This window comes from Dermacentor albipictus, chromosome 1, assembly GCF_038994185.2.
Source record: "Dermacentor albipictus isolate Rhodes 1998 colony chromosome 1, USDA_Dalb.pri_finalv2, whole genome shotgun sequence".
NCBI classification, from domain to species: domain Eukaryota; kingdom Metazoa; phylum Arthropoda; class Arachnida; order Ixodida; family Ixodidae; genus Dermacentor; species Dermacentor albipictus.
The window spans coordinates 222420233-222446442 of record NC_091821.1 but is presented as its reverse complement, the minus strand read 5'-3'; the positions used below and the strand labels follow the sequence as shown (position 1 = coordinate 222446442).

The following is a 26210-nucleotide window of genomic DNA, read 5'->3' as shown; positions in this document are numbered from 1 at the left end:
TTCTAGGCGTTTGGTGATATATAAAAATATTTTACGGAATGTTCATGTTCTTAATTTATTAAGAGGTTTGAGTAAAACTATAGCATGTCTTTATAAAGTTACTAATTTAGAATCCACATGGCTCAAAATTTCTATTTAATATGCTCTTTTTTAGTCCAAAATATCATATTTTATTCTTGTGTAGGGAACCACTTTATCTGGCAAAACAGATAAGTTGGTTGTTCTGCAAAAAAAAAAAGGCCCTAGAGCGATTGAAGGTTATTATGGCAGACTGCGGGGTTTGCCTACAGAACCATTATTCAGGAATTATACTATTATACCTGCACATCAAATTTATTACTATCGTCTATTGCAATATGTTCATCAAAACAAACTTTAGGCCACTCTACCTGACAGGCCTGCCATAACGTAGCATCTGTGAACACGTAGAAAATTGGTACCTGTCACTCGGACTAACTATACGGAAAGCAGAAATCAACCTTTCAGGTACCATTTGTGATGAACCAAACTACACTAGATGTGGAATTGTCGACTTCAGCAACGGTGTTTAAAAATAATATCAAGCGATATTTGGTTGAATATGCTATATAGTTGAACTCGAAATCTTAAGATTTATTTCACATTGACCCATCGTGTCAGTTTTAAAATCCCGCCAACATTAGATAAAACAAGAGCCTTTGAAACGCTCATTCACCCTCGGTGGCTGGGTACCGCGTTCACAAAACACTTTGTACATAAAATTTCAAGAGCTCATAGTCCGGAATGCACGTGTTTGTGGCCACGCGGATGAGGATGTTCAGCATCTTCTGGTACGCGAGAAACACAGACAACGCTTAGCACGTTATTTAGTGACATTAGGCCGCAGGTCCTTCAGCCTCAGGAAGATTTTAGGTCCATACTCATTGTAACTCATTGTAACTCATTCAGTAACTCATTGTAACTCATTCAGTAACTCATTGTAACTCATTCATGTAACTCACTCACTCATTGTAACTCATTCAGCATACTCGTTGTAAAGATGAGCGTTAGTGGCCCTTCAAATATTTCCTGAAGCGAGCAATATTCTCGGACAGTATTCAGTAGAGCGTTTAAATGTGATAATATCATTCTATGGTATTTTTTTAAAACTTGACTCTGGCCAATTCAGTGCCTGTATTATTGTACGTTCATTTGAATCTTATCCGTGCTTACATATGCACCCTGATTTTAGTGTAGTTATGTGACCGGACTTCGTGTTTACTTTGGTGCACCTATGTGACTGGACTTTGTGTTATTATGATTTGGAATTGACATTTAGTTTTGATGCGTTTAAGTTAATAATTCTTTCGTCTCTGTGTGAAGATGAGTAGCCGGCGCTAACTAAAGACGACATATTTAAGTACTATGTAATTTAAAAAATGCTTGCTAAGCATTATCTCTTCTAATGCGTAGAGCGCGCTGGGAGCGGTTACTTGAGTGAAAAGGGGACACCGGTTACAAAACAAACTTCTATCAGTTTTTTTTCGAGCAAAGCACGTAAAGGCAGTTTAATACGAGAACGCACGCAATCAGCCCCGCAGCTGTGATATCATAAGTGGGAAACGCATTTTTATAATGATCAAGAAAAAGCGGAAACAGCTTGTCGTGGCATAGCATTCTGTAATCATTATATAGATTGCTCATTCAATTCATTATTTCCTTCTTTTCATCAAGTCTGCGTCATTCGTTGCGTCGTTAGATCCTCTATATTATGGCGATCTCGCAGTTCAGTTTTACTCTTGACCGATAGCGACTAGTTCTGTTAATTAGAATACGCTATAAATAGATCACTTGAATGAATTATTCCACGCCAGTCGTGGCCAGACTAGGTACAGCGCCGACGTAAAATAAGCCACGACATTCAACACAAGAGTACCGTGGGCACGTACGTTAACCCTCGGGACATCCATCCCTCTCTGACGGCTGATATACGAAGGTGCAGTTCCTATATACAGGAGGGCGCTTGCTCGAGTCTCGCCTCGCCCACGGCACTGCATCTGAGGGAAGCTGCAAAACGCACAGCCGTTAGCCGCGCAAGTTCGAAAGCAGCGCGCGCACATACACGCACGCACATCCAGAGAACGGGCAAAGAAAAGCCGCCGTGTTCATGGAGGCCGCGCCGTGTAAGCCGAGTCTGATGAGATGGCACTCCCCCCCGTTTTCGCGGGCGACCATCGCCGAAGGGCCGCGCGCTTTATTCGGCGGGTCGGGAGAGAGACGAGCGCGGCCGTTTGGTGCGAGGGTGCGCCGCAGATATATGGCCGCGGCAAATGGCCGCCAGATGAACCGCGGCTGGACGCGCTCGAGGAACAAAGGCCCCTTGACAAATAGCACTGCCGGCCGTCCGGCACGCGCCCACGGCCCCGTCGCGCAGCCGACGGGCAATTTCTGGGGCCAGGAAGTGCTGCATTTGGGTGAAGCCAGACCCGGGATTCAGGGATCCCCGAGGAGTGCGCCGCGCTTTGCACGTCAGGCTCGGGGGCGGCCGTCAACCTGTTTACTCTTTGCGCGCGCGTCTCTTCCTTGACCCCCTAATTAAGTGCCGCGCCAAAGGAGGCGCAATTTCGGCCACACGTTTCTCTGACTGGGCCGCCGGCGTGCTTGATTAAAAGAAATGCTGACTCATCTAAAAGAAACGAATGTATGTCTTCCCCGGTAGCCGGATATTGCGCCGCTTTTTCAGCGCACCGGGCGCGAAGCGCGGTGCGCGCTCCGAGCACGAAAGCTGCCGCGGCGGGAACTCCTCGTAACGACCGTCCGGCGCGCTGCTGCCCGATGACCCGCGGGGGACCCCGGTCAGTCGGCGTCCCATCATTGCCATTGGGATAAATTGTGCCCGACGCGCTGCTCGGCACTCGTTATTGGGCCGTTGCGGTGCGCTTACGCGGGGGCCAATTTCACGGCGGCCATGCCGACCCGAAACACGCGCAGCCTGCCTGGTGCGGAGGCGGCTCTTCTTTTTAGGGCCGACGGCGTCGCTTACCTGGTTCGCGCGCATGCGAGCTGCATGCAGCGCGGCTACTACAACGCGCGTGGAGGCTATCAGTCTATGTCGAATTAACCTAAAGACGGGGCAACAGATTTGCATGTGCGCCATGGCCGCATTATACTATGTGAGCCCATTTATTTGAAAAATGGGCTCTCAACCTTTGGGAGGATAGTAATGGTATACGATAAGACGTTCTCCCAGTTTATAAAAAATTGGCAAAGTTCGCGTTCACGCCTGCATTATGTGAGATGTGTAGGACACACACCCACGCACACACACGTACAGTCGCGGACAGAATAAAATGGACCCCGGCATCTCCGAAAACATTCAATTCCCGAGCAGCCTGTAGCAGTAACCAGTAAAGCTGCCCACGACAACGTTGTTAGCATATTCTAGTCGAGGTCCAAAATGCAAATACCAGATTGCGTTTTGAGGTTGCGGAGATATTCAGCTTTTTCTTAAATTTCATGGTCCATAATATTCTGTCCGCGACTGTACTGCCAAGTGATTTCTCTCTATTTCATACATGCTGTGCATGGAACCTTGTATATTTACGGTACGACGCGAACAGTGTTCGGAATTAGGTAACATTTTAGTGTCCGGCTGCAATATGGTCACAGCACCGATCCATACAAACGGAAATGCATGTACGTCCATTCATGCACCCATCAAAATGAGCAACACTGAATGTACGGTTGCTGAGAGCACTAATGTGAGATGACGTACATAAAGAAATAATAAGAAATAACATGATTTCTCACTAATTAGAAATGCGACTCAAGTTGCTTGCCTTCAGAGAGTTGGTTCCCATAGAAATGTGGGATACCTCAGTCTGAGCATCGGAGTGAGCCCGCATATTTTAATTTCACACCAAGCTGTGTCACAGACACGGTGTTCAGAAACTAATCGTTCACGAAGACCCCCGGTTTGCTTCCACAGCCAACTCTCGCTTAACTGCCGCGAACGTTGCGTGCATGTAGGCACGCACCATCTGATAAAGTCGCGCTCTGAGTGCGCGCGCAAGGCTTCGGTTGAGTCGACCAAGGTTAGAGCGCACAGATGGGCTGCCGGCGAGCAGGGGCCAAATGGCCGCGACGCCTTGGCCAAAGCGCGCGCAGCGGCGGATTAATAACCCTAACTGTGGACAATTAAAGCAACGCGGTCCCGGCAACGGCGTTGGCTGGCACGCCGCACGGAAAGGCGCGCAGTCACAGATGAATCTGCATAGCGGAGCCGCTGGTCATTTACAAAGCATATTCCTCGCGCCGAGAAGAGGTTATAATTAATCCAACGAGCCGAGGCGGAGGAGATTGCGGTCGCGGAATGCGACAAGCTGCGCGCACTGCCACCGTGGGTTAACTGCGCTGAAGCGATGGCAATTAGGCTGGTCGTCGGCGTGTCCGGCGCCGCGAATTGGGTTATATCAGTGCGCTGGCCGCGCGGGCTCCTCACGCTATTTATGACCGGAGCCGTATCCTCTTTCAATTAATACCGCCCCCTCGCGGAGTCCGCGGGATTCCTGCGACGCACGCGGAGGGGCTCGCGCGCGGGGCTACGGCACCGCTCGCAATTTGAAGCAGCGCGGGCCTCGCCGCCGTGGGATAATTCAAGCCGGCAGTGCAGGCATTGGAGTGTACGCTAATTGCGTCTCGCGTGCTTCGCGACCGCGCCTATCTGGGGTCTCCCTGCGTCAAGATGGCGTGCGGCGGCATTCCCCCGCTACTTCGCCGGCCCTTTCACCGGCCCCTGTCCCTCCTCCGAGGGGTTTTGCGCAGCGTTACAAGCGCACCGATCATGAATGCGTGACGCGAGTGTACGCGCATATTTTTCCCCTTCCAAGTGACCTATACGCATTCATTTCGGCGGTCTCCTTTGCGATAGGAGAGCTATTGCCGAGCTGCTCTATGTGGCAAGTAACAGAGTAGCATTATTCAAAAGCTCGTCTTTATAACTAGCTATAGTTCCAGCATTGCTCATTCCGTGGCCAACGCGTTCAGATAATGCAGGTGCGTAAATAGTTCGCGAAATGAAATTGTACTTGTAGAGTTAGTTGGTTCGTTCTTGCGGATTGCCACCTATCACAGGTTTTATACTGTTAAGGACCCGGAAAGATTCACAAAGTTGTCGAGTCGAAGCTTTCAAAACTTAATGTCTTGAGTTCATGCAGGGCCGTAGAAAAGCCTATAGGCCCGAGACTACGAAATTGGGCTAGCTGGTTCGTGCATATAGCATGGCGAACAACGCAAAACGACACGACGAGAAAGAATGCGCATCCACGTGTGTTCCATATTTCTTTCTCCTGTCGTCGGCGTTGTTCGCAATCATGTCGCCACAGTGCTTCGTATAATAAGAAACTTTGCGGCAAAAGCTACTTTGGCCGTAACGCTTGACTTAAGACACTGAAGGGCCACCAAAGGCAACATAGATTACGATCCAGGCGACTTCCGTTTATTGAAGCTTTTTCAAGACGTGTCAAATTACTATGAATTATCTATATTAGAATCAAAGAAGATGTCAAAATTTTCGGCATAACAGCTTTCCTTTTTTTCGTTATTTTTTTTACCTTCAGCATTGCGTAATCAGGAACTGCACTTCCTGTCGAAAGTGGCTGCTGCTAAAGCAACAGGAATAAAATTTTCTTTGACAAAATCCTAAAAGATTATCAGTCACCGGTGTCTCCGTTATCTTGTACACGATGATATAATGGTGGAAATCTAGCTTGCACTTCACACTTAAGTCTACCTCCATCTGTCCTTGTATTATTAGGGGGGGGGGGGGGGGGGGGGCGTCCACCTAGTGACCACCCAGAGCCCACCTAATCGTCTGCTGCTGAAGTTCTGCTGATTGGCTGGGGTGGGGTACGCGTCAGACGCAGACAGGTACTCCAGCAAATCAGTACTTCAGCAGCAGACTAAATGGACCTGTCCACTCAGTGGAGTCTTAAAGAGTACCTTGATGTTGCCAACAGCTCGGAATAATTAGTATCACGATGCGCAGAAGCTCGCTTACGAAGCCATATTGGGGGCGAGCTCCACCACCGGAAAATCTGGCGCTGCGTCGGCGTGACGTGTTATGAGGGATCACGGGGACACAGCGGCCGCGTCGGCTGCTTCGGAGGTGCCGAAGCGACTTGCAAACGAAAGTTTAAAGTCCCACCTGCGCTGCGGTTCTGATAAGTGGGGAGGTTTCCCCTTTCGGGTGCCTGCTTGACAACTCTTGAAAACACTATAATATGTAGTGGCTGCCTTTGAAGGCGTCCAACATGGTAGGACCGCGGTGCTGGACGTACGCAACGGAGCCCAGTGTCAGCTTTCACACGTACCCGCGGGACAAGAAGCTGCGCGTAGCTTGGATCACGAAACTTTGAACAGGCAAGCAGCCATCGACTACAACTAGGGTGTGCAGCAAGCACTACCGCGCAGAAGATTTCTGCTATGGTGTCGGGTTGAGATGTTTGGTGAGTAGCAGAAAGCGCGCACTGAGACACTCACCCGCGCGTGCTGCCATGTCATGAAGCTTTTGTCTTGTTGATGCTAGATACTGGCACGTTCACTGGAATGGAAGGAGAACGGTAAGAAGCAGATTTTAAAAAAAAGAAGAAGGCATGGCACATGCTCAAGCAATAAATGTACTGGATTGAGAAAAAGGGAGCAGAGGGAAATTGCTCGTTGAGAAGACCGATAAATGTAGAGTGCAATGCAACTTGAGAAATAATGATATTGAAACGTCCAAGAATTTAGAAGAAAATAAAAAATGAAAAGTTTGAATCGTCGCGACTGCATATCACAAGTCGCCGTAGGCTTCGAAGTCCTTAGTTATAGCGTAATTATTTTTGAACAGCTCTGATAGCGTCCATGCAACAATGGTTGCTTGTGTGCTATCAAATGCTCATACGCTGTGACCTAAAGCTCGCGGCACGGCGTGAAAACGCTAGCAGCGAAAGTGAAACATTGTGCGCGGACATGCGTGCAGATGCGCAATCGGCCGCTGCGAACCCGTGCGATCGCTGCATTAAAACTTCATTCTATTATGCTCCATTGGCTTATACAGGCAGCCCACTATACGAAAATATTTATACATTTTGCTCTCAGCGGTTGCCTATACCTTTCACGGAAGAAACCGTTTCGGGGGACTCCATCGCGGCGACCGCGCGCAGTGGGCGTTCACTGCATGTATTTGGTAAATAGATAGCCTCTCTAAACCATTCTGTGCTGTCTGTTTGCCCGAGATTATTATTTTGACAGTAAAAAAAAACTTCCGTTGCTTCGAAAGTACCTACAGAAATGTCCACGAGGGCTTCCGCGTGTTATTGTGCGCCGACAGCCAAGCCCATGAGGAGCGCGGCGCATATACGCAAGCAAGGCGCTTCCGACAGATGGCGACACTCCGTAAGTCCTCGCCGCCAATATGCCCGTTGGCATGCATATATACGCGCCGTTTCCCTGATGGCTCCAGTCCCGTTGCACCTGCATGTGGCGTTATTAGCCCGCCTCCGCTAGTTCCCCACTGCTTCTTCCGCTCTCTTATATGGTGCACGAATATATGCGCCACAGACACCGCAACTACAGCATGGAACACCCATATTAGACAATTTTGCCATAACTTTAGCCCTCGTGTTCAAATCATAGGCGCTTGCATCTACTAGCTCGAAATATCCGGCGTTCGACACTCGAATTTTGAATACGCTTTGCCTCCACTTAAAGTATGAGGCCCTCTTGAACCTTTCTGACAAGGCATAGCAGTAACCTACGTCGAATTAAGAAACTTAGACTGCTAATCTTCAGACAGCCGGTAGGTAATTTCGCCAAAAGCAGATGTGCTCGACATACAGTGTATGGCAGAAAACGGCCGATGCCACCTTATAATTTTCAAACCAACTTCTTGTCGTCAGCTACGGCAGAAAGGGCTGGTCGTGGCAAATAAATTGATGGTTAATTTCAATATTGCATTGAATTCAAGAGCGGAAGAATATTCTACCTGGCGAGTTCAGTAATCTCTTTTTGGAGAAAAAGTGATAATGTGTATAAAGAAGATGAAACAAAGGGGTAGGACATACTGGTCTCACCACTGAACGTCACGCTCTCAATATGCGTAGTTTTCTGGGCAAATCAGAAGAGTTCTGCCGGCGAGGGGTCTTCAGCCTTTATGGCGCTTATACAAGAAATGCAGACCTGACATATAAGAGCTATATAGAATAGGCGAGCTGAACTGGCCAAAAGCACAGAACAATTTGTTGTTTCTTCGCCGATAACTGCGTGTATACGGCGAACAGAACCGACGTACTTTCTCGTTTAACCTCCAAGCCAAACGTATAGTGCTGCTGTGCAACCACCATGATCAGCGGGCAGGGTGCTTAACGACTCTATCTCTCGCGGGGACGCTCAGGGAGCCAGCTTCGTTCTTCACGCGGAGCGCGCTGGTTATACATGCGCTTATTATCTCCCCGCTGAGGGATGCATGCATCCGCATTGCACCTAGAGGCTTGGCTCCGGTTGCAATCATTCACCGACCATCTCCTTGCTGACAGAACAAAGGGGGAAGCGCCTACCCTTCGCGCTGACTGAATGGATAGCGCGTATGTTGAAGGTCGTCAGAGGTAGAAGAGCGCCACAGGAGTTCTTATTTCGGCTAGAGACGGGTCTTCTTGATGTACGTGCGGTCCAAAAGAATACTTTCGTTGAAACATGACACCTAACACGAAGTGTGTAGAAACAGGCGGTGACAAAAAATTCCGTCGGAAGCAAAGGTAGAAACTCTAATATCGGAGCTGACGGAGCCGAGAGCCATTGACGTCAATCAGCACACTATGCGTTTCTGCCCAACGGCACAGCCGTTGAATGAGGCTTTGACCCATGTGAGGTTACACCAGTGAAATACGCCTGCGTGACCTCGAGAAAGAGAGGCTATAGGACAGCTGCAGCTGGAGATATTCAGCAAATGGAGTGTACTGTTGTTATTCTAGGGTCCCTTTCAAGCCAACATCCGATATCTTTAAATAGGTCTGCATGTTTGACGCATTAGGTCGACTTTCGAGAAGTTTCACAAAGAAAATGACAACAGGTGTGATAGCATAGTAAAAAGGCTGCGAGTCCAGATAGCGAAGTTAGCTTATGTTTACTGTGGCGCCAGCCTATCCTGTGGCACCGCGGTTTTGGCATTGGTAGTCGATGCGTTTTTGTTCTTTCACAGGCTGACGAACAGCCAGAGGGCTACAGGTTAGACGTCCACGATAAGTATCAAGATGCACAATGAACGTCAAGAAAGTGGAGGAGTGAACAACATTAGTAGTCTACCTCACGCGTCATGCAGGAGCAGGCTGTGGATTCGGCTTTCATCGGCGGCAAGTTATCTTTTCTGCCGCTTTTTATTCCCTTCCGCTAAATTAAGAATATGAATACAAACGTAACTTTAGGCCACCCTTGTTATTATTACGCAATTTGTTAAATAAATTCATTCATGCAATATGCTGCCTTTCTAGCCTTCAATCTCCATTGGTTTTGAGTAACTGTTCCGAAAAGCTAACCCCTCGTTAGGGATGATTCGAATCGAAGCACGTAATTTCTGGACAATTGTGAACACGAGGGGGCAGCTCACTCTCGCGCTATGGTGGCTAGACCATACTCGCGCTCTCTTGAAGCTAATAAGGGTGAGCTTGCAAGAGTTCGTCGAACCAACCCGGGTGGCCCAGAGGCTACACTCTAAAAACTAAGAGAGTGCCGGGCACTCCCTTTGAGGGAGTAGCGGCTTGTCCCATATTTCACTCTCTTTTCGAGAGTAGATCGACCCTCTTTGAGAGAGAGTAGGTCAACTCCTGTTGACAGAGTTTTGTTACTCTACCGCAAGGGATTGCTAGTACTCTTCTGCAGAGTGATAATACTCTTCCCATAGGGAGTGCTAGTACTCTTCTGCAGAGTGGTAATACTCTCACCGCAGGGGTAATGGCACTCCACCAGACCGAGTACTTGTACTCCCCCAAACAGAGTGCTAGTACTCTTCCCAATACCCTCTTAGCGAAGTCCTGGCCACGCATGCAGGCAGGAAATCAGATCAAATTAGGGTCGCTGATACACCGTTCCCTAGGCGGCTCCTCAGACTCAGTGGCCCAATTCCAAGCGGCCTTCAGAATAGGCGTGAGCAATGTTATGCAGGATTTTAAAGTCATTTTTCCAGGCTATTTGCTGCCTACCATGAGTTGTGACTGCTCGGAATCGGCCTATGCGTCTCCCGAACGCCACTGCGGAGAAAAAAAAGCTAATTCACGTTCAATCCGCAAATATCTTCGCATATTTCACAATCAGGAGACACATAATCTAATTAGAACACAGTAGTCGAGGGAATCACACACTTATCTGGAGAACCACATTGCTCTATACATCACGTGGAATCGAACCCGCGTACACTCGCATCTATACAATTCAAAGCACACATCCTAACCATTACACCACAGAGCCACCGCGCTCAGTCGTGTTGTTTTAGATCTTATATACAAAGCAAATGTATTTGAGAAATCGGCTGCGGTGGGTGGAGTTTCTCTGCAGTGTGCTGTGCTGTTGTGTACTGGAATATGTTTGCGTTTGCATCATTTCCATTCCTTGCTACGACTAACGGAGGAATACAACGTAGACGACGACGTGAGAACTATTCACGGCTTGTCGTCACCCCAGGAAAATAACAAATGTGCCGTTCAGCTCACGATCGAGTGCTTTTCCAGTTCATGCATTATATGTTCTCCGAAAATACGCGGATACGAAGTATCGTGCCAACCATACACGTATGTGAATTTAAGTCGCGCGTATACTGGTGAGCATTTCTGTTTATTTTTTCCGCCAGTTCCATTCGTACCAGGCATTTCGACGTGCCTCACGCTGCCGTGTAGGCGTTCTTTTCAAGTGCATAAGTTTAGAGTTTGGTTCAGTCCGCTGTGAGCTGTTCTCCTGCATTAGCAGCGGATCGTTAGCGTTTTGAAGAGCATGCATTCCAGCATTTGGAGACTGCTTATGCCGATAGCCGCGTCACATGCATTGGCACGCATGTTTAAATGACTAATGTGTCCACTTGTTACGCGTGCACAGCTCGTATCCTGTGGCAGTGCTCGTTCTAAAAGCTTCGAAGACCATCTACATTCATACGTGTGTTCAATATATACGCACAGGATAGACTTGCCGGCTAGTTGGTTGAGCATTTTAGAAGAAACAGCGCAACACAAGGACGACGCAAAAACATGGACAACACCACGAAGCGCTGGTGTGGTTGATGCTTTTTTTCGTCGTGGTGTTTGCGCTGTTTCTTCTTCCACGATACACGCACACCACAGGTAGGCGAAAGTTTAGGAGTATAGGGCGTTAACTTTGTTTTCCCCGTTTCCTCTCAGTGTCAATGGCACAATGCGCTGCCCGGAATTGCGCACGCTTACCCCCATATTCAGAAATGCATCATAACTTGAAGCCCATGCTTGACTTGATCTAAATGACGCAAGTCGTGAACGCACCAAAAGAAAGGCAGTGAGCGTCTGGGGGAAAAAATTAAATTATGGGGTTTTACGTGCCAAAACCACTTTCTGATTATGAGGCACGCCGTAGTGGAGGACTCCGGAAATTTCGACCACCTGGGGTTCTTTAACGTGCACCTAAATCTAAGTACACGGGTGTTTTCGCATTTCGCCCCCGTCGAAATGCGGCCGCCGTGGCCGGGATTCGATCCCGCGGCCTCGTGCTCAGCAGCCTAACACCATAGCCACTGAGCAACCACGGCGGGTGGTCTGGGGGACGTTCGCACCAGGCGTCGTTTATATAAAGTCAAGCATGAGCTTTGTATTAATATACATTTCTGAATACGGGGGTTAGTCATCTACTTCTCACAGAAAATGTCGAAGAAACGCCCACCAAAACCAGGCACATTCGTAAACCTAACTAGGCAATACGAAGCTCCATAGAAAAAGAGTGGTATTAAAAGCTTTCAGTATTTTTCTTTACTCCAAAATGGTTGCGCTCTCGTGGCTTCAATGTACAGAGATAGTGCAGCGTTAGCTAAAAAGCATGAATTTCCGAACTCCATGCCAAAATAAGCTTGTCAAATTATTGAGGTGCTAGAAGCCAGCGTTTGTAGCGATCCTTGAAAAACCCTTTATTTCTAAAATGCCATTTTCAAGGCATTGAAAACCCTGGAATTTTTAGAAGTACTGGAAAGTCCTTAAATTTGTACACTTGGCTAGACATAGCAGACATTGCCAAGTGGTATTTTTCCCCTTCTGTGACACTGTTCGCATGTCACAGTGAATTGTCTGTGGAGGTAATAGAAGGAAAGCGACATCCTTAAAGTTGAAATTACAAAGGAGCTGCAGATACCAGTTTTAGGCACATGGAACCGGCGACAAATGTACTTGGAGGAGCAGAAGCAGGAAGCTCAACAGTTCAGGCATTCAAAGCCGTGATGAGTAAATTGAGAGCTACAGACACAATAAAAGGAAATTACAAATGACTATTGCTTATTTGGTGGTGAAAAGCTGAGGCAACAGATGACATCCCATACACTGTCAAACCAAACAGTATTCAAAAACTGCAAATGTTGCAGGTCCAAGTAGTTAATTGTGCTATTGCAGAAAAACTGAGCGCTTTCTTGAAATGCTTCCTTGTGTGCATGAAAGGCAAATTAGCAGTCTTTCAAATTTTTGAAATCAGTGAATTGCGATTTGTTTTGTATTCTTTTGTTTGCATTAAAATTAACAATGTTGTTGAACAAGTTATCGCCTGTCCAAACTACTAAAAAAATCGCACGAGATCCTTGAAGTTACTGTGTCGGGGCCTCGAAAGTTCTTGAAAACCATTGCATCTTTTTCTTCAATATTGCTACGAACCCAGTAGAACAACTGTCATGGAGTAAAAACCTTGGCTGAACCGGGGCTTATACGAAGAGCACAGGAAGACTAGAAATGCAGTAGTAGGCATGGAGGGCCCTGAAAAAAATGTGCCACATCTGCTCGTCTGCTTTATGTTTCTGCATTGACTGTCACATTTTTAACAGAAGCTCACTTACTGTTCTACTTTAATAAAGGCAACATTACCAACTCCAGTGTGGAGCAGCCCTTCAGCCAGTGCAGAACTTTCTGTACATCCCTGTCAGCTCTGTCATTTTTTCAGCATTGTAGTACAAGATTTGTTAAACTGGTTTCGCAGAATATGAGCAGTATACTCTTAAATTAGCTGTTTATTTGTATGCACAAGTTCAGGTCCTCAGTTTGGTTGCATGACAAATTGCCATACCTCAATAGATACAAGAAAAAATTTTATTAGAGTTTAATAAAATCCAAGCAGTAATAATCACAACAATATAATGACATACATTTCTTTTGGTACGTATACAGCCCATGTCTTGGCACTGTATAAATTCAACTATACATCGCAAGTACTGTATCCTGACCACTATTATTCACAAGTGTAAAACCATCACAGCAATTCTTCAACAAATATCACAGTGATTAGTGACATACACTTTGTAACTGCTTTACATGAGCATAATGTATACAAATGGTCCCTGTGTACCTACACATGACTAGTGCCACCCGAGCACTATTACTCACAGGTGTAAAACCAACAAAGCAGTTCTTTAAAAATATCACAGCGCTTAGTTACGTACATGCTGTAACTCCCTTGTAAAAGCTTAATACGAACACGTGAGCACACAGAAAGCTAGCAGTGGGCCTACATGGAAATACCACCGCCTCAATACTAATTCACAAGTGTAAAACCAACCAAGCAGTTCTTTAAAGAATATCACAATGTTTAGTGACATACATTTAGTAACTAGCTTATATAAGCTTTATACAAACATGAGAACATACACAAAGCTATCGGTGCACCTGCATAGAAGTGCGGCCATCTGAACACTATTATTTGCAAGTGTAAGCTCAACAGAACAGTTCGTTATAGTGACGCCCATTTTGTACCTGCCTTATACAAGCTTAGTGCAAGCACAAGAATGCGGAAAAAAATAAATTAAGAACTTGCTCTATGAATACACAAACACATCAACACAAATGGTAAACACCACTTTGAAGATACATGACCGTGACAAAGCGCAGTGCTGTGCCGGTTGAAACTGTCATCCACAAAAGTATTGAGCAATGCTTAAACCACACGCAATAAAGTGCTGAAAGACTGCGTCTCTAACGTACCTATATTAATTCAAATTTCTTGAATATAGGGCTCCCTTGCAGATAAGGCATCTGATCCAACTGACCTGATAAATGCATACAATGCACTCAGATATAACTGGTAATAATAATTATAAAAGGCATTTAAAAACCTGATAGTATGATGAAGATGCATGACTAGAAAAGTTCTGTTCCCCTCGTACGTGTTAAAAAGGTGCAAGTACGACACACGTTCTTTTTTTCCGCAATTTTTGCATTAATGGACACCCGGGAACCTCGAACCCACAAAAAAAGAAGATACTGCTGTGTTAATAGTGTTATGAATAATTTTTTGTGAAAGCTTTTTACAGACAATTTGCAGTCTCGTTTCTGGAGGTTGAGCTGTATCATGCAAAATAACATGGAAAATGGTCACATGGGAGCATGACACTATGCCATAATGTTCGTTTCAGTTGACTCTCTTGCCCTACAAGTCACTGCTCACTGTGACCAGTGATGGAACAGCAGTGTCTATGTGATTTTCATCACACTTCTGTCCTATGCCATCCTTACCAGAGTTGGCGGCACACAGATACCCAAATTTCGATAGTGTTGCTTTTTCAGGTGCTTGTTCTTGATTTGCTCAATATCAGTTGGCACTTCAGCTGCATCAAACTTCTTTTTTAGCTCTTCAACAACAACATAAACAACAATCTTATGACACCTGTGTTGTCCTTCTAGTTGCCTACAAAGACCAGTTAATCTAACAACAACACTGACAGTCTCTACTATCTTCTAATGGGGAAGAGGTGTGTCCTACCATGTGTTCCACATTGTTGTCGCTATGTGGGCTGGCTGGGGAGGCAACAACTGTCATATGTTTTCATATCTTAAAGTGATGCTTGTACTGTGTTATAACACTTAACTTAGTCTTGCACTTGCTGCACAAGAACACTGGCTCACAGTCGTGGTGAAAAGCTTTCGTATGTTGAGCAAATGAGTTGTATGCACTACAAAAAAAGTCACAGTGATAGCACACATGTTGCTCTACCAGGCCTGGTGCGGTTCCTTCTGACACTGCTCCTGATGCTGACACACTGCTGCTTGCCTCGTACACTGTTGCAGCTGCAGTAGACATGGCCGTCTCTGTATCTATTGCTGCCGTGCCACCTGTCATGGTAACTTCAGGTGGTATCGGGCTCACTTCTGCAACAGAGATGTCGTTTGCCCCTTGAGGGCTCTCGTCATCAGGGCCAATAATTTCGTAGGCATTGCCTCCTGCATCGAAGAACCAATAAGAGCGTGAATTAATAAACATAGCTCTAAAAAGTACGGACATCAAAACTTAACCACAAGCTTTGCACATCAGTGACCAGGCTTAATGAATAATACTTGCAGGAGGAGTTATACAATTGTGTGTGTACATTACAGTTAAGCGTCAGAAGAGATACTCAAGAGGCACGGGAAACATGTCTCTCAATACCAAAAATTTTAAAACACTGAGGAGCCAGACTAGATCACTTTATTATGCATCATCACTAAAGTATGTTTAGATATATCTGAAGGAATAATTGCTCAGGGTGGCTTAAAGGGCCCCTAAACCACTTCTCGACATTTTTTGAACATTTCAAGTAAACACGCGCATCAAAATCAGAATGCCGTCACAATTGACGATGCCAAACGCCACAGTGCGTAGCACTGTGGGAGCACCACAATATGAAGAAAACGACTCCGTGCGCCTCTTTGGACCTATCCTGCACCCCCCAGTTTGTCCTGACTTCACCAGGCTGTCTCTGATGATTCACCAGTTTCCGGTGCTGTCGATTGGTCGAACGAAAGTGTACGACTGCCGGCAAGGCCTGCAAGCAAATACTGAGGAGCCAGACTCAGTACACACTCCTTCTTCCTCGTCGCGTTGCTCGCGATGCCATTGTGGGCAGCCAATGGGGGCAAAGAACAGAAACGCCAACAGAAGGGTCTCCCTATGAGGCTCTTCAACTAGAGTCACCATACAGTTCCATTGTATTGCATTAGCGCCACCCCTCGCAGGACGACGGGCCTGCGCGGCAGCAACAGAGCTCGTTGGTGATGGCCTGTCCCGTAACATTTGGAGGTGTACTAGGCGAGGAAAAGACGATACTATCCAGATGGCGTGTACCAGATGAAAGAGTAAAATGAGCGGGGACTACTTTTTAAAAATCAAACACGTAGGTCCACTATTACTGCACCGTTTCGAAAATCTCTCATGGCTACGTGTTCGTTGCCTTAACATGTACAACTGCAACACCGCAAATAAATTTCAACCTCGGTGGCTTAGGGGCCCTTTAAAGAAGACATTCACAGCTTTTTAGTGACTGTAGATTGTGCTAGCTTCCTTCCTAACTTCTGGAAGTTAAACACTTCACTTCGCAAGCCTTGTTGCTCGCAGTGCCTTTGAGGTGCTCTTAGACGCTCGTCAGCTTCAACTGTCGACACTTTCTGCCCTGCACTGTCCTCGTTGCCTTCCTTTTCTAGTCCATGCTAAAGAGACATGCGCAATTGACTTGTGTGAGGATTGCGTGATCTTTACGCCCTTCAGAGCACACAAGGTGCATGAAGTGAATGTGTCTGGCTTGTGTCCCTTCGAAGTAGTGAATACTTAAAAAGTCGTTAGTAACAAAGGTGTCTCTTGCGTACAGTGTTGTTAACGTTGCAAACATCGAAAAACCAACCAAACCATTTTCATATGTCTCTTACAACCAAGTGTATCTTGTAATGAGATTCTACTGTACTGAATATTTTTCATCTATGGATCATCTGCATGTACATATAGTCACAAAGACATGTTGTGTGGAATGGCGAATCAGGAAAGACCTCGTACTCTTACTTTTTGTCCCTAACATAAGCAGCTGATAACAATATGATAAAAAGCAGGTAATGAGGCTAGCATGGAACATAATCCTTCAGCTCTAAAAAGTTTTTTGGGCCCACATCATTCCCTCATGACATAAGGAAACAACTTGATTGCAGTAATGGCTGCATGTGATCTGAGTTGATTGAAACAAACAATACGTAAGGTTGCCCTGTATGTAATTTTATCGGAGTGCTTTTCAGATGTCCTGCTGGCGATCCTGGCTGCACGATGTTTCTCATGCTTTTTGGCACGATTCCTTTCTTTTCCACTCCTTTTTTCTGGTTTTGTCCCCTTTCCCTTCCCCCTGGCGTAAAATAGCACACCTGAAGTATCAAATCTGTTGAATTATTGTGTGTATCAAACCTGTTAACATGTGGGCTTCTCTGTGGTCAGTGTTGTATTTTTGCGCTGTACAAGTCAATTCAATATGAAAGATGGAATGTCCCTGCCTTTAGTTTAATTGTATATATATATGTCTCTCTCATGTTTTGAAATATATGTACATTCAGGAGTGCCTGCATGCTCTTCTCTCCTGCTCCAGTGACGAAAAGGACAGCCTTTTTATTTACCATAGCAAAACATTCACAGGTTTTCACTGTGCCCATTACATCACTTATCATATGGATCTGTCACAATACAGAGTAGCAGTAGTCCATAATACTAACCCATCCCAACATAACTATAAATTAGCACATACCGACATGCTGTGAAACAGCTGTTGCAAAGCCGCTGGTGCTGGCAATTTCCACAGCACTGCAGTGGTACAGCCGAGTGCCACCTGTATAGTGACAAATGCATATGCATGTTAGTAACTCACTAGTTGCTGATGGTTTCATAAGCTTTACACTACACAATAAAGTAATCTAGACAACTTTGTTGGAACAAATACACATAATTAGGACACCATTTAAAGACTAACACGATTAATTGCCCCCAATCTCTCACTCACTAAGGGATTCACTACTGAAACATCGGTGGAGAGTTCAGATTAACACAGCCCATAAAGGACAAGCTTTCTTTGAGGAAAATAGCTATAACAGCGGTTAGTTTTTTTGATCATTTTATGTGCTAGCTTTGATTTAAATTTCATGCAGTACTATAAAATATGAAGTGCCGCATTTCTAGCAGCAGAAGGCGTCGTCAGCCTCATGGTACAACTGATTTTTGCACTGTTTGTATCAGTGAGCCAACACATACAAAGAAAACCGACTTCACACATACATATACAGTGCCAAGTGCACTCCTCCTTCTGAAAACACAGCCGCCAGTTCCAATGGTGCTGAAAGGAAAGGTTATATAGAGTGCGAGACTGCATGGAACTACCACTTATGACTGTAAGTGTATGATCTGCTGATTGGAGAGGTAGTCACATGCTATTTCTAGTCTCTTTTAGAAGCATTACTAAAGGATGAATTAAAATCTATTCATAAGTCACGAATTTCGCGCATCCAGTTTGGTTAAATACCTTGTGAGAAAAAGACATGTTTACCTGGAATAGCAACCTTTTTTCCCGCTGCAAAATTTTCCTTCGAATTAATGAAATAACTTTACAGCGTCATAATATATTGTGTTTCTCGCAACTACTTGCCGGCAGTGGCGAGTTACAGTGTTTATATCTGACTCATTGGGCGACAATACTGCCAAGCACAAATGCTTCACGAACACGAGAACACGTCCCTCGCAGAGAATAGGAACCATATATGCCTCTGTGAGACATGATCGCACCTTTGTGGTCAAAACGTACATTAGAACGACACCACCATCTCATTAAAAAAAAAGCCTCAGTACAAAGCAGCAGCCAACTTCATAATGTGAAATTGCAACTGATGTCCACTTACTGGTGGCCTGTGTTCGAGTCACTTCTGGCAGTTGACTGGGTGCTGAGAAATGCACGTCCTGGGTTGTCCCTACAAAACATACAGGGTTATGTCAAATGTTGAAAATATATATACACCGGCATTTCATAAGTTGCAAAACAAATGAGTAAACTAATAAACAACTGTAATGTAAACAGAGTACACATGATAAGATAGGCTGTCAACAGGTAATGCATTACGCGAAAAACCTAATGCATAGGAATGACTTTATGTATACACACGAAGCTGACACACAATTTAAGTCGCTCTAGGTTTTTCCGTGCAGTATATTAAAATCATTATCTCTTGTGGTTAGAGCAAAATTAGTGTAAATGACGCACTAAATTATGTACCCTGGAAAACTTTTCTTCAATATGCACCTGTGCGCGCTTCAAATGAGTAGCGTTGTAAAATTTACGTACATGGCATTTAACATAGTTGCTGAACACGGATTTCCTTTGCCCTGTGTCGTGTACAGTGAGCTACATATATCTGAGCCCCCCCCCCTTTTTTTGTACTAGCCATACTGCGTGCCATTGCACCTATACGCACGTAAATAAACCTCACGACACAGAAATAAAAAAAAAGTGCCAATCACCCATGCCTGCATGTTGTAGTGGGCCTAACCTAACCAAGCACGGGCTGTTGTTTTTTTATAGTAAACACAGGCACCGTGCTCATTGCAAGTATGTATCATGTCACTAAGCAAATATGCAATTTCATTGTACCACTATTTTTTTATCACATGGATGTATCTGTTGAGAGGCAAGACAAAAAGCAGTCACTTCTCAGAACTAATCAGCTTTTTTAAAACACATTTCTAACCTTTCAATGACACTTGCTGCTATGTGTTTGTCTCCAGAGAGCATACTTGATTTGACTTTCCAATCGGAGACATTACATAAATATACCATGTTAAGATGACTGCCTTCGAGCGATGACGAGATGACGGCTTCGAGCGACAAAACGGGCCGTCGCTTGAACAGATGGCTCGGTTCTGGAAATCTAGAAATCGTCGCTCGTCGCCCGAAAGTGCTATGAGCGACTAGCCAATAGCGCGAAGCCGGAACAGGATGTATGTACATCGCTCAAATACTACCGATTGTCGCGCGGAACGAGCGAATAATTCAATTTTTATACGTGCAAGGATAAGAACCTACGGCAAGACCTCCGCAAATATTTTATGCTACTTTTTATAGTAAAATACATCAACGTAAATTACTAAAGCACGCGTCACGCGTGATTGCAGCCCTCATGCCGGCAACACCGGGGAGGCGTTGCTCAATATCGTCGCTTGCACGGAGTACGACTTGTAGGCGACGAGCGAACGCGACAGCCATCTCCATCGCGTCGCTTGTAGCTGCCGCGCGCAAGATCGCTTATATATGGGGTTTATACTTTTTTCAGCATAAAACATGGATTCCTCATGCGTTTTCAGAAAGTTCAAGATAACGCGCCTAACTGACCTCTTGCAGCATGCAGCTGAATGCCTGCGGCAAAGTTTCTAACTAGCACTGCTGCTGCACGTAACTTCAGTGGTCGCAGATTCCCCCTGCGCGAAACACCGTCAAGCGCGCGGTTTATTTATAAAAAAAGCACGCTGCCAGCAAAACGACGCCTTCTGTTATGTGATTCCTTAGTTCAACAGCGTTCCGTACACAGTAGACTGCCAAACTGAATAAATTCAAACACACAAAACGCACGCTAATCACGCTCCGCATAGGCTCGGAATCACGGGCTGGTGAACGAACCATTTTAAACGTCCTCTCGCCTGGCGTCTTATTGAACATACCATAGTTCTGGCAGCGTTTGCGATCTTTAAAGCTCTTACGGACAACGGCAAAGTGATAAAATCACATGCAGTTATCGCCACGACTGGCTTTTTCGATTGGCATCGAGAGACACAGCGCGTATGCCTAGTCCTTTGTCAATCGCGTCGGCTAAGCGCAGCGACGACTTCCTGGCGATAGCATGACATATACGGAGAATGTGCACCTAAGTTAGAATTCACTTACCGTGGAAGATTTGTTGTTATATCCAAGGCATGACGAACGACTGTCGTGTTTTCGTGGCAACGCGAGATGGCTGATACACGATCTCCCCTGGCTGCAGGCCTGCGTCGCTGCTCGCTGTCCGGTGCTGTGTTGTTCCGCGATCTTGAGCGCGCGCGCGCGCGGTGGAGAACTCCGAGTGAAAAAGTAGAGCGCTCGCTACGCATTCCTTTGAACTGCGGCGGCCTGTTCTCTTAGAAGTAAAACGATGTGTTCTTTGCTCAGCGAGCGTGCATGAATGATACATTGCCATGTTCGGGGCCAGCCACCTACAGTTGAAGCAGAAGATTACGCTAAGTTTTGTTCTCTATTGCCGCAAGAGTAGAACTACTCTCTCTCTCTGAAGGGGAGAGTGAAAAGCACATTTCACTCTCTCCTTGGTGAGAGAGTGAACAATGCATTTCACTCTCCTCGACATCTTGCGAGAGTAAAACGACGCTTTGAAGAGTGAACCGGCCGCTTCACTCCTGCGATACCCTTCCTAGTTTTTAGAGTGTATGGCCCGGAAGAGCTTTCTTCGAAGAGCTTTCCTTTGAGGAGCCCGGAAGATTCATCCTAAAATTACGGTCATCCCACCAAAGGGCAGAACTAGGCAGGAAAAAAAAAACTGTTTCAACAGGGGAACTTCACTGTCTTGGTCAAGTTTCCTTGACAAAACGTTCTCTCGTTAAAGAAAGGTCGTGCCAGTTACTAAAATATAGTGACGGTTTGCCACAAAGGTAACGAGAGAGAGAGGGAGAGGAATATAGAAAGGCAGGGATGTTAACCAGTCAAGAGTCTGGTTGGCTACTCCACGCTAGGGTAAGAGAGAAGGGGAAGAGAGAGAAGGGAGAGAGAAGGTGTAGAGACGTGTACGGACAGTACTTGAGTTAAAGCCACTCGCGCAAAACCAGAAAGGTAGCGAAGATTCTTGTAACCGTAGGTGGTAACTGCACCGGTAGTAGCATTTACTACCCGACGAAGCTGGTGCCCCCCGTACGACTAGCATAGGTATAGTACAGTTTATGCACCATAGACAGTAATGGCACCGGTATAGTGGCAGTTGCTACCCAATTAAATTAGTAGTAGGCCCTGTTTTGTTTACAAGTGGCACTTTCATAGCCGAAAATTAATTAGGTCGCTGCTGTTCTAAAAGCTTAACGCAACCACGTATATGAAAAAAAAGGTAAAACGATAACGGCATTGCCAGGCAGTTTACTCATACTTACACATCATTAAATAATGGCACGTAACGGTCATGAGTGACAGGAACATGTAATAAACGGCGCTTCACAGGAAGGAACAAACGGTAAAGGGGAACAACGCATCGCGCAGTACAGTGGTCGGGATACTATAGGATATGTTTCGAAGTGCGACCTTATATTATATATATATATAACCCTATTTTTAGGTACACGTTGTACCGGCGAGCACCTACGTATTTGGATAAATAAAGTTCTAAACCTACATTTGTATTACGTGTATCAAGTACAGTTTCCACATATGTGCGCCACGACGTAACACTTAACTATTAATGATGCCTAACTGTCGCATTAGGACTGCAACTGCGCAGCCTGCAGGCAAGTCGAGGTAATACCAGTAGTACTCTTTACCAACTTAATCTCCGTGCATCCGCGGATCTCTTGCTTTAGTACGTAGCTAGTAAAATGCTAGTAACCTTGCGTGAAACATCGTAAATGCTTAGTAAGGACAGCACTTACTAAGTCTGATTTATCGAAGGTAGCAAAGGTCATCTAGCAAAGAGGTAATAATGGGCGGTAGAGTTAGTAGCTCCACTCGTTACTACGCTTGTACGAGTGCTACAATTTTTTTGAGTGTCGGCTTCAGCGACATTCGTTATTCCACCACTGTTAATCACTTCAGACCGCCACTTTCCCGTGAACCTCTGACTTGTTTTGGACTGTCGCACCAGGGACGCTATAACGTAAAGCTACTTCTAACTGTTCCTATTCCCTTTCTGCAATAAGCCCTCCACGATTGGTCGAAAATTTTTTGGGCCAACTCCGGTTCACCTGGCGGTCACATGACGTCACGAAAACCGCGGTACCTCCCCATCTGAAATTATGTGTACGCACTGATTATGCATCATCAGCTAGAACAAAATAAAAAATATATATTATTTTCGTTTTTACACATCTTTGCCATTAGCCTTCGGCTATTGGTTAAGAATTTTCGAGCTGCGCTCACTTCTGTCTGTCAGGCGATGCCACAAAACTGCGAGAACTCGCCACATCAAAATGACGTGTGGGCATTAAACATGCATTAATACGCCGAACAAAGATGAATTTTTTTCGGAATAGCGCAGAAACTTCCCCGTTGCGAAAGAAATAAAGGATGCCTGCCAACCGATCACTCGGACATTGGCTATTCGGAGTTGCGGGAGAGCTTGGACTTATTTGCGTATAATAAACATTTTTTCGTAGCAGTAAAACGTTTTCGAGCCATTTCGGCACGTATACGACATCACTGTGCGACTCTTCTCCGCTGAGGATCCGTTTTAGCGGGATTTTGTAACCTTCCGTTGCACGCCACCGCGATTTTCGAGCAGCCACCGTAAACGGAGGGGAAGCGGCCTAATCGAAGACACCGGCACCACCCTCCTCCTCCCGTTATCTACTTTCACTGTGCTGGCTCGGCCTAATCAAAACCCTCTCCACTTTATCGTGCTCCTTGCCTCTTCTCAGTCAATTAGATAAGAAAAACTGCTCAATGTAGGCAACGCTTTAAATGCAAAAAAAAAAGAAATGGCAGTCCTACAAACGAGGAGCGCGTTTGATTGGGCTTTTCAAACAAGGCTGCGGGATACAGCGCGATGCTTGCGTCGGTAGTAACGTAAATTTGACGTCAGATGATTGGAATAAAAACAGATTGGAATAGTTTTACGTTATAGGGTCCCAGTATCACGAATGTCGAATCAACCGTTGGTCTTACTCTTCTGCGTTTATGCCAAATCAATCAGCTTCGTCTTCTGCACAAGCTCTGTTACAGTTTACCTTATGTATATACGAGAAATGCTTCTGTTATCCCCGTCCTGCTCGTTTTCTCATCTTTACAACTGTCTCAGTATACAACGCTCACTATATGCAAAGGCTTCTTATCAATCGTTCTTACCCTCTGTGATTGAATAATGGAATTGTTCGGCCGACCACGTTGTCAGTGAAAGCCTTAAAAGCATAAATACTTGCTAAAGAAACATGTGACGTACAACACCTGCTGGTATCTTTCGATACATTCATTACGTCCGTTGCTTAACCTTCTTATATTTTCTACTTTTTCTTTGCCCGCCCACTCTCTCTTTTACTTTGTCAGAGCTTGTTTATTCAATGTGTCCTTTTGTATATTAACTCACTTGTCCGAGGAATGTCAGTATTTTAGAACATTGTCTCCACATATGCGATGCCCCGAAAGTGACCTTATATGGTATAATAAAGGCGATAACAATAACGACGATGGCGTTCCGCTGCTGAGCGCGACATCGCGCGTTCGATTGGCGTCCACGGCGGCCGCATTACGACGACGGCGAAATGGTAAAACATTTGTGTGCCATGCTATAATTGGGTTCACGTTAAAGAACCGCAGGAGGTCAAAATTAACCCGGAGCCCTCCACTACTGCGTCCTTCAAAACCCACAGTGCAGTTTCGCGGCGTTAAACCCAATAATAGTTTTTAAAAAGAAGAAAAAAACACTCCGTAATTCACTATGGCGAACGCGGCCAGTACCAAGTAACGGCAGTGTCGGCGGATGTCGCCGGGCTTTCAGCACGAGAGAGCGCAGCGCTGACAAGCACGCAGCAGAAGGAGCCATACATACAATAGCTCTAGCACGCCGTCTGCTGGTGCGCCACACCGCGGAACATCGAACCGACACTCGCGCCGCTTTCCGTGCTGCTCGCGAAAGGGTGTGCACTCGTGAAGATGACACTTCGGCGCCGCGATTCATGCGCAAGCGCCGAGAGAAGGAGAACCGCGCTAGCGCACGCCAAGTGACCGCAGCGAGTTGCGGTGCGCTCAAAGAAACGCGCCGCCCGGAGCCGGGCACATAACGGCCGCGACGTGTCTACGCCTCTCCGCAGAGCGCCGGAGGCCGGGCTCCCGCGGCTCAATTGAAAAGCGTCCAACAAAAGCCCCTTCGCGGCCATTGAGTCCGTCCGGCGAGCCGCGCGCTTCGATTTTCAATTGCCGATCTTCAAGGCGGGTGGCGCAGGTTTGGATCAAATGGCCGATCAGCGGCGGCGCGGCGGCGACGACAGGCGCGAAGACCACTGCTATTGACGCGTCTCCTTTCCCGAGCCTAACTTTCTTTCTCTCATTCGGTCTGTCGCCTTTCGTTTAGAATTCCCCCTTCTCTTTTTTGCCGTTCCTTTTCTTTTTGCGTCACTAAACTGTATATGGTCTCGCTTGAGCGCGCTTCGGCCTTTCGCATGCGCGAGAATATGCGAGGGCGAAGAGGCGAAGCTCGCTCCTCGAGTCATGCGGGCGTGCCATTGTTTGCGCAGTTTCCTGTCCCCTAACGCGCCTCTCGTGCATCGACTGCTCCTTGTACACGGAGTCCCGGTATACGAAGAAGTCGTGAGTGAATCACGCGAGCGAGGGACAGAAAAAGAAGGGTGGCTTTTCTGTCCGCGGGTGCAGATCGGCGAAGCCTGCGTGCACGCGAAGATCTGCGAAACATGGCGCTTTTAGTAAACAGCGGCAATACGTCTCCCTTTTCTTCTGCGCCCTGCTATTCCCGCTTCACTCGCTGGTTTTGTCCTCCCATCACATGTTCCATTTGCCACAAAACGTGCGCCCAAGCCAGCGACCCTTCAAAGCAAAAGCCGGTAGGTAAAGACAGGAATGTAGTGGAAAAGCAGGTGATGCCTCCGGTGAACTGGTCGTGTCCATTTGTTTCTTCAATGCGCGGCAAAACAGAGGCATGCATTTGCAAATATACGATCCATGCGTCCCTCTTTCTTCCGGGTGTGCTGGCGACCGTCACGACTCTGCACCTTCCGTGTCTGCGCGTGTGTCGCGGAGTATTTGTGTGCGATCTGCAGTAAGTGCTTTGCGAACTATCGACGCGGTAAAGGTTCTATTTTTGCTCGTGCCGACGGCTTCATCGTGCACAGGCGCGTGAGTGAGAAAACAGCCGACCGGCTCACGTCTTCCTCGTGAACATATGATGGTTGGGCCAGCTTGTATGTATAGGTTGTATGTAGGTTGTTCTTCAGGGCGCAAATTCACATTGCCGTGGACTCTCCCACAACAATGGTTCGTGACAGCGTGCGCTGATCGA

The 26210-nt window shown here is 46.2% G+C and overlaps 2 protein-coding genes and 1 long non-coding RNA gene across 4 annotated transcripts in view; 1 reads left to right on the top strand and 2 right to left on the bottom strand.

Moving 5' to 3' along the window:
• The window catches only part of LOC135919898 (uncharacterized), a 392168-nt gene that overhangs the window by 29720 nt on the left and 336238 nt on the right, over positions 1–26210 (bottom strand). The window contains exon 6 of one of the 2 annotated variants that reach the window (XM_070530932.1): positions 6499–6559. In XM_070530932.1, the coding sequence (XP_070387033.1) occupies positions 6541–6559 (19 nt within the window). In that variant the 3' untranslated portion in view covers positions 6499–6540. Of the gene's footprint in view, positions 1–6498; positions 6560–26210 lie in introns of those variants that run through there. The other variant, XR_011511083.1, reaches the window with a different exon arrangement.
• Positions 1–26210, top strand: part of LOC135919897 (transcription factor LBX2-like) — a 169841-nt gene that overhangs the window by 52449 nt on the left and 91182 nt on the right. The gene's annotated exons all lie outside the window — the stretch shown is intronic.
• Positions 13276–19361, bottom strand: LOC135919886 (uncharacterized). The gene is made up of 3 exons (XR_011512335.1): positions 18867–19361; positions 17726–17806; positions 13276–15413 (listed from the first exon to the last, which is right to left on the bottom strand). It is a non-coding gene; the product is annotated as an uncharacterized lncRNA (long non-coding RNA).